The 11942-nt window shown below is 42.1% G+C and overlaps 1 protein-coding gene across 1 annotated transcript; it reads right to left on the reverse strand.

Annotated features, from left to right (window-relative positions):
- Nucleotides 1–4489: 4489 nt before the first annotated feature.
- Nucleotides 4490–7800, reverse strand: LOC146608283 (E3 SUMO-protein ligase ZBED1-like). The gene is made up of 3 exons (XM_085348655.1): nt 6722–7800; nt 6162–6557; nt 4490–4766 (listed from the first exon to the last, which is right to left on the reverse strand). Exons 1-3 carry the CDS (start codon nt 7786–7788, stop codon nt 4490–4492), a joined length of 1740 nt encoding a protein of 579 aa, XP_085204781.1. The 5' UTR covers nt 7789–7800.
- Nucleotides 7801–11942: the final 4142 nt, after the last annotated feature.

Here is an 11942-nt window from a genome sequence, read left to right on the forward strand (position 1 = left end):
TGAATGGGTCAAATGCAGAGAAAAACAAGTAATTTCCCCATGGGGATCAATAAAGTATCCATTATTATTATTATTATTATTATTATTATTATTATTATTATTATTATTGTTAAAAAAAACTGAATGGTTTCTGTTTTGAATGTTCTCCTTGTATTTGCATGGGTTTTCTCAGGTACTCCAGCTTCCTCCCACAGTCCAAAGACATGCAGTTAGTGTGGTTAGGTTAACTGGTAATTCTAAATTACCCAAAGGAGTGAATGTGAGTGTGAATGGTTGTCTCTCTGTGTTAGCCCTGCAACAGACTGGCCACCTGTCCACAGTGTACCCTGCACTAGGACAGGCCAAAGTTCCGTCCCTAAATAGGTTAAGCATTTTCTGTTTTCTTGGCTCATGAAAACTCTGCACCACCAACTTTTCCCAGGTTAGCCAAACACCAAAAGCTTCACACACTTGAAATCTCCAGATGCAATCATTCGTTTTCACCGAGGCTCTTTAACAAATAACTTCAGCGGCTCACTTACAGCAGTAAAAGTTGAGCTCACCCAGCACAAACACAGGTACACTTACACCACTCCATCACCCATACAGATCGATGCTCTTTGATCCACACCGATTATCCAGAGGTCGAACTGATCAGGGATCAGATAAATGCTGCAACAGCTCATTGCACATTTTGATGATTGTGTGTCCTGAAATTGCAGGTGCCACCGTTCTCCTGACATCACTTTAATGATGCGGGAAGAACGGAGGATGACTTTGGTGTAATTTCAGTGCCACTTTAAGAGCCATTATCAGACAGGTCAGAACCTATGCAGGCGAGCTCCACGGACTCCGTTGATGTAATATCACATATGCATTTCACAGGGAATGCAAATGTGGCAAGACTGTATTTCAAACCTCTACTGAATCTGTCTTGATTCTTTGACATTGCCCCTTGGACACATTAGTGGTACTGGACAGCATCTGTCTAAGATGTGTAACGTTTCTATTCTCCAAGCACACTGTGGCTTCTTGTTGAACTCGACGATGTATTTTGCCTTCATTTGCTAAAAATCTTTTGGATTCATGAAATTGTCTTAAAGCAATAATCACCAGAAAGCCATCGTTTTTCTTCTTCACCGGGGAATTGTGCCACATTTCGACTCAGAACTCACAAAACTTACAAAGAGACAGACAGAGAAGGAGCCTAAGTAATTACCACCCTCTTCCCCTCAAGAGCTCTCTCCTCCTCACTCTCCCCCTCCCTCCTTTCACGCCCCTTCTTCACCCCTGGTCTCCTCCTGGCTCTCCCTCCCCTCCTCAGCCCGCTCCTTCCCTCCCATCAACCATCTCACCCGTCACCTCCTTAATCTCTCCCCCTCTCTCTCTCTGCCCCTCATTTCCTCCGTCACCCCGTGGCCCCTGCCTGTTTTCTGAGGATGCTCTTATAACACACACACACACACACACAAAAACACATACACACACACACATTTGCGTCTGTGATATTCACATGCAAACATGTATTATTCATGTGGACAAGCACGCAAACACGGACACAAGTAAGAAGTGCAGGAAGAGCGGATGTAAAGATTGTTGTTTGGAAGAAAACACAGAAACACGCGTGGTACAAAGGAGCACCCTCACAAGTCTCTACACGCATAATCAGGTAATGGAGGATGATTGGGGGCAAGATGAGGGTGGCAGCTAAGACGGACCTGATGACTCAAGTAACCACTCAGAGCGCGACGTTCGCATGAACTACTCAAAGCCCTTCACAAGAGCTTGATTGCCTCCTGGAGGAGCGGTATATGTGTGCATTTATGTATGTGCGTGTGTGTGAGAGCAAAGGTGAGAAAGACAGTGAGGACAAACTGGGATGCAGAAGAGGCAGAGAAAGAATTTGTCTTCCACCATAACCATCCCCTCCTCCTCCTCCTCCCTTTCCCTCTTTTCTCTGCGTAGTACAGTACTCGGCAGAAATCCTTGATGGAAGCGATTGTCCAATTCAGTCTTTTACCTGAAGAGACCACTTGAAGAACAATGCAGAAATTGATTAGAAATAGAATTCAGTGTGCACGTGCAGCCGTGCTTGTGTGTCACGCATCAGCGCTGGTTGAAGTCAGTCGAGGGACAAGCCAGTGCACGAGTTTGGTTGCGTGTTTCACAAATCTACGATTCTCCGAGGAGCAAAGTTCAAACAGAAACAATTAAATGCAATTCTGTTGTTCCAGCGAGCACCATAATGTAGTTGTAGAAGTAGAAAAAAAGATCTCTTTATGCAAAGGATGAGTGTTTCTGTTTGACGGTATGGATTTAAATAAAGCACTATTTCTCCTTTCACTCTGAGGTTTATCGGTAACACTATAACAAGAAAAATTAATAACTGAAAAATAACCAGTTCAGCTGTGGATCAAGGTTCTTTTATAAATACAAAATGATGAGAAAAAAATGAGGAGAATAAGAAAACACCGGGACCTTCGAGGCAATGGTTTGGTTACATCAGGATGGCATTCATGAACCTCTCAGAGAACATGCAGCACATGCGACTGCTTCACTGTCCCTGCATCGCATAGACGTGCAGCATCTCTCCAGGCACACAGTACATATCGGCCTGTATCTCCCTGTTTTGTTACAGCTACCTGTAGTATTTCGTCTAGTCACTCATTGAAAAAAATTAAACATGGAGGGAAAAAGGAGAAACGCAAGAAAGTGACAAAAAACAAGTCAGTCAAAAACAATATAGATTAAATATGCACACATATCTGCTGCTGACATTTTCAATGTTTCACCACTGTACACAGGTACACATTTGTGGACAGCGACACAACTTTTGTACTTTGAGTCTGTACAGGTTTTAACAACAGTGTTGCATTCAGTGTTAACAGGTATTACAGCCTTACAAAGGAAGTACTCACAGCACTTCACTTGTTCCACATTTTGTCATGTTACAGCTTTATTCCATCTAAGATTCAATTTTTTATTTTTCACTTTAAAATTGAACTCCGATGCTTCCTGTTTCCACTGATCACCTGTCTGTTCATCTGTTTCTACAGCTTTATCCACCTGTGGCACCTGTGGAAAAACAAGCACCTGTCTATATACGGTCTTATAGTTGAGGACAAACCAACGCAGGGAGTCCAGGAAATTGTCTGTAGACCTCAGAGACAGAGACTGTATCAAGACACAGAGCTGGGTACAGAAATGTTTCTGTAGCATTTAGCACTGAGATGGAGATGCATTCTCCATCATCCATAAATGGATTGGGCTTTAGTCAGTGTGGTGACCAAGAACCCGATGGTCATTCTTATAATTTATATATTTTCAGTTATTGTTCTCTTCCTATTAAGTTAGATTGGGATCTGGTCTTGTTAACCCAGAATATCCTTTTGCCAAGAGTTGCTTCTAGAAGAACTGACTTAGGTTTCTTTCCACCCCAAGTTGGAGAAAGCACAGAAAAAAGTCCTTGTGTGAATGGGTGAATGAAACATGTTGTATTCATGAAAGTATTCAGGTAGAGTAGAAGCGCTATATATAAGAACCAGTCCATTTACCATAACCATGTGATCACATTCAGGACACGAAACTCCTGTTTCTGTGAATTTTGAGTGTCCTTGCTCTGTGGCATCTATAGTGGTCCTTGAATGGACCATCAGTGACAACTCAGTATTTTCCTATCACACATATCTTTAAACCTGTGCCGTCTATATAGTGTACCTAAAGTCATCTGTGTAATATAAACACAGACTGTTGGTCTGAACATCAAAAGCAAAGTGTTACGGAGAAGGGAAGCGCTAAAGAAAAGGCCATCAAAAGTGGAAAATAAGTTATAGCAGAGCGAGAAGAAACAAATAGATGACAAGCAGAAAGCAAGGTGAGGAAGCACGGGAGAGGGATGGCAAGATAGATAGAGGAGAGATGAGAGGAGCGATAGCACGATGGACGCCTGAAGGACGCGTGTACTTCGATAACAGATAGCATCGGAGAAGATGCAATCGCTTGGCACCACACACTGTTAATGGACAGCAAATGGAGCCAAAGGTGTGTGTATACAGTATTTATATACGTGTGTGTGGTTTCTATATGTTTCTATTAGTGCTGTCAATAGATTAAAAAAAAATTAACTAACTAATCTCACAATTTTCTGTTATTAATTGCGATTAATCTCAATTACTTTATTAATAGCCTGGCTCCAATTACATTTTTTTTATTCTTTATATTTTAAGATTGTAACAGACATTTATGCAACACAATGAAGTAAATGCAGAATAAACACAAAGAATGTATGCTGAAATTCAAAGAGAATTTTAATAGTTTTCATCAATCTTTAACACAGTGAAAACTTACAAAAAACCTTTAAGGCCATCAACAGTGACTGAACCCAGGCCTACAGGTTAAAGTGAATATCATAACAATAAAGGGTGCACAAAACTCAGTATTTAAAACACAAAAAGACACAGCTGAAAACCCAGAATGTTGAACATTTTTCACTTCAAAGGAGCAATCTGGATTAGTCCTTCTTTGCACTCAGCCAGTTACTGAGGCAGACTATTCTGTTTACATTGTCTGATGACAAAGAAGCACGCTTCTTTTGAATGATGTGACCTGAGAGTGAGAATAATCTCTCACAAGGCACTGTGGTTGCAGGGGTTGACAGGTACTTGCGTGCAATAGGTGCCAGCCTGGCATGTGCTCCTTCTCTCTTTAACCACCACTGTAGTGGACACTCTCCTATGTCAATTTTGGGCTCTGCTTTGTACAGATTCAGACAGCAGTCTATAGTAGAGATGGCACGATACCACTTTTTTATGTCCGATACCGATACCGATATCATAAATTTGGATATCTGCCGATACCGATATGAATCCGATATAGTGTTTTTTAATCAACAAAACTGTTTTTTAAATATCTTGCTGCATTTTGTATAAGTTCATACTCAAGTTTAAAACAACAACTACACTAAAGCTATTCTGTTATACCTGTATGCAAAAAAAAATATTTCATAGTTCAGCAATACTGATCAATCTAATAAACTTAAACCTACACCATCCTCCCTATTCTGGTATTTTAAAGAGTACTTAGCGTAAATATTAAGCAACCTAACTAATAGGGTTCCAACTCCCAGCAACAACAAAAATAAAAAAATAAAAAATAGGGAACCACCCCTCACGCTCCACCTCATGATGCTTAATCGACGTAATCAACCTTAATTTGATGCAGTGTGGAAAAAAAAATGCACAGAAATCAATTATTTTTCAAGAAATATTAAATAGATTCAACATCTTTCTTCAACAAAATTGCAGACTGCACAGATGGTACCTTCCCAAAGGGAAAAAGTACTATAGCTTACTAGGGTATATATATTAGACTTAATAGTTACTATATACAGTAATTGACTTCTATTCATTTTACATCAAATTAAAACTTTGGGTGTCAGATAATTATTTATTAAAAGCTAGACATTTTAAATGAGAATAAGAAAGAAAAGTATGTCTTTGTGCCCCCTTTTCCCTGTTAATGCCCTATCGGCCCCCCTGGCTAAACTTTGCTAGATCCGCCCCTGCACAGTTACCAGCGTCAGCTACGTAGAAAAAGATCCTGGAGTAGAAAGTAATATTAAATACATTCTAACAATAGCTGATCAAGCTTAAACGTGCTGCTGTTGTTCAGCCGCTGGTTTCCTCTTTCTGGTGCAAAGTGGGCCAAAAACAAACTAGAGAGATGGACTCGCGACAGAAAAGCCGATCAGCTGATCGTTAAGCAGTTTCATGATTGAAGTAGCAGCAGGAGAGGCAGTCGCTCCATATATCGCTTGTTAAGCTTAACGCAGGAATGCTTTACATTCAGAGATGGACTTACACACTTGCTTTACTTCTCTCGGGATAACTTTGTCGGAGATGAAATGCTGGGTTGCTAGCGAAGCTCCAAATGCTATCCAGACCACCGACAGGTCCCGCATGCCACAGCCGCTCTATCACGTGATGCATACTGCTCTGACGTGCTAACGTTCTGAGGTGAGTTACGGCGTGTTGCAAGTTTTGTGAGGTGCTTTCGTGATATTTAATGGATCGGATTACATTTTTTATTTTTCTCCGATATCCGATCCAGTAATTTAGGTCAGTATCGGACCGATACCGATACGTAATATCGGATCGGTCCATCTCTAGTCTATAGCATCTTCCTCTTCCTCTGTATCTGAATCAGGAGAACCCAGCAAGCAGATGGACATCTTGCTCTTCTTTGGTGAGGGTTCCTCTGTTGTCTGAGCAGATGGTTGGTGTGCATCCATCTCTGACATCAGAAGGTCATGTACTGATGCCCACACCTCTCTTCTTTCATCTTTGGAAAGGCATTTAAGATCTTTAAACCTGGGATCAAGGGCAGTAGCGATCTTCAGCCATGTGAGATTGCTGCTGTCCCTCCGCTGAGCTAGGTCTGTGGTAAAAATCTTCTTAAACCTCAAAACGTAGACTGGGTCATCATCTGAGGGCTCCATAATCCTGAACAAATGACACAAGGCTGGCAACACCATGGAACAAGAGACATACCGCTCTCCTCCCAGCAGTTCGGTAACATATCTGCAATAGAAAGATCAAGTCTGTATTTTTCTATTAATCACACAGAGACAAACATAAAAACTACATATGAAAATACACAGAGAGGTGGAGGTGGAGAACATACTTGAAAACAAAGCTAGAATGCAAAGATAGACACACAATCATGAGAAACAAAATGTATTTACCTGCAAGGTTCCAGTAGTTCCTCCAGCTTTTGCAGTCTGTCAAGCTCCTGGTCAGTCAACATAGTCACCTTGCTGTTTTGTTGAGTCAGGATGGTGGTCAGCCCAAATTTGTTTCTCTGGATCCGCTTGATCATCTCTAGGGTGGAGTTCCATCTTGTTGGAACGTCCTGAACAAGCGATTCTGTTTGATGTCCATGTGCAGCTTGCTGTGCCTTTAATTCCTGAGCGTTTGCTGGACTATGCTTAAAATGTCCAACAATCTTGCGACATTTGGCCAGAGCCCTTTCAAATGCGCTGTCATTAAGAGAAACTGTGACCGTTCTTTGCAGAATGTGGGCCATGCAGGGCATGTGTTCAAATGGAAGTAGTCTGGCGGCTGCAACCATGTTACGAGCACTGTCGGTGCCAAGCGTGGTTACCTTGTCCTTGATTTTCCATTCGTTTGCAACATTCAGAAAATGGTCAGCACACGCCTCAGCATAGTGTCTCTCTTCAGTTTTACTCACTGTTAGTGCAAACGATTGCATAGTCCAGTCGTTATCAATAAAATGCGCCATGACCCCCAAGTAATTATCGTTGTTCACCGAAGTCCAGTGGTCTCCGGTGAGAGCGACATTCCTTACTTGCACAAGCTTGCTGGACTGCTGAGCCCTCTGGTCCCCATACAAAGTGTGCAGTCTCGACACAATGGTTCCTCTCGAGGGCAGATTGTAACACTCATCTCCTGATGCAGCACGAATGACTTCTCTCAGTCCATCATCTTCTACTATGCTAACTGGTCGGCAGTTTTTAGCTATCCAAACAACCAAGGAATTGGTTACCTTTTCTCTCACATTTTTTGTTATTCGTCCACAAGCACCATACTCCTGAAGCGTAGACTGGCGAGGTCCCGTAGAGGTGGATTCAGTTGGGTGTTTTGCTCTCAGGTGATACGCCAGTGATGAACTGCTTCTGTGGTACTTGAATTCAGCTTTGCAAATTGTGAATCTTACTCTCGTTTTGTCCAACAAGCCATCAGGCAACTTCTTAAAGAGAAACTTTCCACCCAAAAGTCCGCCCTCGTCCATGCTTGCGTGTGTTAGCTAGTGTTAGCTAGATAGTAGTATGGTGTCACTTCTTCTTCTAATCATTTCTGTCAGGCCAAACGCCAGCATAGCACACTGTTGCCCCCTCCTCCAGAGGTGCTCATGAATTTAAAGGTCTTAGATTACAGGAAATTAATAAAAAAACAAAATCAGCGTTAAATTTTTTAATGCATTAAACATTTCGCGTTGATCTTAACAATTAACGCGATAATTTTGACAGCACTAGTTTCTATATATTCCTTTCTTGATGGCGGTATATACAGCTTGTCTGTGCCAACTCCTGAGCCTCTTTTACCTCACCATTTCACATTTTATTCACCCTACATCTGTCTTTTTCCTGCCGAACCTGCTTTTAAGCCATTATGTGGCTATTATATCACAAATGACTCATTCCAGAGAACAAGAGAACGAGCGGGAGAGGAAGAGGGGGAGAATTATCTAATTGAATGAAATCATTTCTCCAAGTTGGCAAACTGGTTCAAGTGCTATTAAGTTGTTCACGGGCTCGCATTAGCTCTGTGTCTCTCTCTGCAAATGTTGGTAGTTGCAGGGTAACAAAAGAAAATTGTCACTGGCTAGATGTGCTTGGGGGCTCGTCAGAGCCTTTCACACTGAGACGTGCACACACACACACACACACACACACACACACACACACACACACACATACACACACTCAGGCACATCCATCAGCCAATCATGTGGACAGATGGGTCATCAGCTCTCTAATTGTGTGATTGGCTAAAATCAGCAGCAAAGGATGCACTAGGTGGCTGGATGACACATTAGGTTTCTTTCCATGTAAACAGGGATTGTGTGTGTGTGTGTGTGTGTGTGTGTGTGTGCGTGTGCATGCATATGCTAGTGAATCTACATGACTATGACTGCATGCAATGAATGGCAAAGATACACTTTTGTAGAGTAAAGAGAAAGAAAGTGTCCTACACCACAGTGTCACATAAAGAAACAGAGACAGATATACTGGCTGACTGACTTGTGTCTGTGTGCATGTGTGTGTGAGAGAGTGTGTGTACTTATGCTTTTGTCCATGCAGAAAACGGGCCAAAACACATTAGAGCACATCTGTCCACTCCACCCCCACTCCTCATACTCCTCATTCCCATTCTGAAGAGCTCTCTCACTCTTTGTCAGTCTGTCCGTCCATCCCAAAATTTTCTTCAGTGAATTAAATCCGTGTGAAGTGTCATTGTATTTTAAAGAGGATGTAGGTCACATGACGAGCAAAGTTATTTTTGGATTTCTATGGTTTCTTTCTCCTCCTCTGCTTTTCCACCCTTTCCCTGAAAATAAGGGGGTGGTTGCTCAAGACGTGAGGGGAGACAAGCTCACTGCTGGCAAATCACGCGTCTGTCCTTTACCTGTAATTAGGTGCATATTGTGTTGAATTATTTTGCTAATGCCACTTTGTGTTGGTATGCAGCATACACTATATTTTATTCTGTATGAGATGTCCTGGCACTGGTGAATGTCTCTCTCATTTCTTTCTTTTAAAAAAATAAAAAATAAAAGTATAATCTAGTATCAGCTCTCTCTGTTTGCTTGGATTAAAATCAAGCTGCATCTTCCAGTGCTGAGAAACTGAACTACTAGTGCAGGATATCCAGTGGTCGTTTGAGGCTGGCTCTGGAACATAGTTCATCCTCGTAGCCTTCCATGGTAAAATGCCAAACTTGAAACCAGGTGGCTTTGCCTCAATTACTTTTTGTTTTGGAGATTATGTATTGGAATTTCAGGAGCGGAACCACGCCTCCAAACATGCTCCTTCCGGTTTTCATCTACATAGCTTCCTCCAGGTTTGCAAGCTGTTCATTCTCGTTTACGTGCCCCACCCTCCCTGCCTCCTGCCTTGTTCTCAATTCTTTAACTTCTTCATTTCTATTTAGTGCATGGGGATCTGCCAGGCCTGGGAGCCATCGCCAGTCCCTTTCGAGGCCTTCCGCAAACCACAGCTCAATTCATGTAAAAGCATTCACTTTTACCTGCTTAAATGCTGCCAAACCTAAAATGAAGACGTGGGCCCAGCTAGTGAATTAACCTTTATTTTACAACGAATTACAAGGAAACTTGAGATTAAGAAAGCCAAGCAGCATTAGTCAAATGTGTTGTCAAAGAACTTTTTAAAGTTTTAAAGGTGCTGCATGAATTACTTTTGTTGTAGTTTATAATGGTTACAGAGGCTGGAGCTCCTGGTAAAAACCCATGTAAGCAGGGGGAGTGCATCCATATTCCACACAGAGGGGACACAACGATGCTAACCACTTCTGAACTGTGCTGCCAGTTTGAGTAGGTGTTTCACCTCAACCTTTCTGATGTGCTTGTGGTGATGGTACCTTTTAGAACCTCTTTAATAAAATTATCTAACAAATAATGACTTGCTGTGTGGTTTATTGTACTGACAGCCTAACTGTCATCCAGCTTTGGTCAGGTAAATTCAGGTACTTTCTTTAAATGTTGCTTAGCTCTAATTAGCAAGTGACCGCACAGTTCATGGTGCTGCATGTTAGCCAAGCATGCTAGCGTCCAAAAATGGAGAAGCACTTTGTTTCGCTGCAAAAACAAAATGTTGATAGCTAAAATGTTGAGCTTAGAGGCTTGAGGCTTTATTAAACAACACCATTAAGGCTGTCTTTTTTTTCAAGCACCTTAATTGCTCGTTAACACAAATACCTAATCAATCACAGACAAGCAACCCAATTAATTTAGGCACTGACATTGTACATTTCAAATCAAATCAAAATTTATTTATATAGCACATTTAAAAACAACAGTCTCGATCAAAGTGTTTCACAGCTTAGGAAATAAATAAAATAAGACAAATTTACCAAACAGCAACACAAGACATGACAAACTTACCAGCCAACCAAATAATAGTCAAACTATCTTAAGTCAGAAGAGCGAATGGCAATAGGGAGATTGTTCCACAGTCTAGGAGCTGCAATAGCAAAGGCACGATCACCTCTGGTTTTCAGCCTAGACTTAGGTTGCATTAACACTTGGTCAAGACAACCCTGATGTTCAAACTGAGCATCAAAATGGGGAAGAAAAGAGATTAAATGTGTTAGGAGCTGGGAAAGCGTGTGCATTTGTGTTTTTTGTTGTTTCCTTTTTTGAAGCTGGCAGGCGTGGTTGTCATCCTCAGGGTTTCCCAGACACACCTGTGAAGCATCACAAGCTATTTGAGGAGCGTCGGATTATTCGGGTGTCGGATTATTGTGTCAGCCTCAGTGGTGACGAGTTTGCCGTCTTTGACTCCATTTATCAAGGTGCTCGACTCACTCTGGTGCCTCCATTCTGGACTGGTATCGACCAACAAGCCGGAGCGGTACCAGCACCAGCACTACCAGCACCAGCACTATCATCGAACCCTGCCTGTCTCCGCCGAGGACTCCTGCCTCACATACCTAGCCTAAGACCCCAGTAAACATGTGAGAAGTTAGCTCTCCAGCTACTCCTCGTGTACATTGCAGTTTCGTATCCTCTTCCTTGTTAACTCTGTCCTCTGTTTCCCCTCCAGATAGTTTGAGTTCCCCGCCATTGTGCTGCATTCTGTATAACTTGTTCTTTCACTGTAAATAAACCTGTTTCACTACTGTCGTGTTTGAGTGAGCTAACACCTGGGCCCACTTTTGTCACACCTGACAGAATGTATCATGGTTGTTGATCTGAATATTTCAGAAACTGCTGATCTACTTGGATTGTTCCACACAACCATCTCTGAGGTTTACAGAGAATGGTCTGAAAATTTGAAAATATCCAGTGAGCGGGAGTTCTTTGGCAGAAAATGTCTTGTTGATATCAGAGGTGAATAGCCAGACTGCTTTGAACTGCTGGACGCTCCTTACAACCAAGGTATACAGACTCCATCAAAACTGGATGTCCATCCCTTTATGACCACAGTGCTGCTTCCAGCAGGATAACACAGCATGTCACAAAGCTCAGATCGTCTCAAACCGGTTTCTTGAACATGACAGTGAGTTTACTGCATTCAGATGGCCTCCACAATCACCACATCTCAGTCCAATATAGCAGCTTTGGAATGTGGTTGAACAGAGGATTCCCATCAGATATGCAGCATCTATGTGACGCTATCATGTCAATACAGATCAAAATCTCTG

This window comes from Diplotaxodon limnothrissa, linkage group LG23 (genome assembly GCF_057381915.1).
Source record: "Diplotaxodon limnothrissa isolate DT_005_m linkage group LG23, D_limnothrissa_male_GT1.1, whole genome shotgun sequence".
Taxonomy (NCBI): domain Eukaryota; kingdom Metazoa; phylum Chordata; class Actinopteri; order Cichliformes; family Cichlidae; genus Diplotaxodon; species Diplotaxodon limnothrissa.

Excerpts from the sequence above, each read along its gene's own strand:
- LOC146608283 (XM_085348655.1), bottom strand. The coding sequence starts at position 7,788 with ATGGACGAGGGCGGACTTTTGGGTGGAAAGTTTCTCTTTAAGAAGTTG. Across the intron at positions 6,558-6,721 it reads GAACTACTGGAACCTTGCAG|ATATGTTACCGAACTGCTGG; the intron begins GTAAATACATTT and ends TTTCTATTGCAG. Across the intron at positions 4,767-6,161 it reads GATTCAGATACAGAGGAAGA|CTCTACTATAGACTGCTGTC; the intron begins GGAAGATGCTAT and ends GTATCGTGCCAT.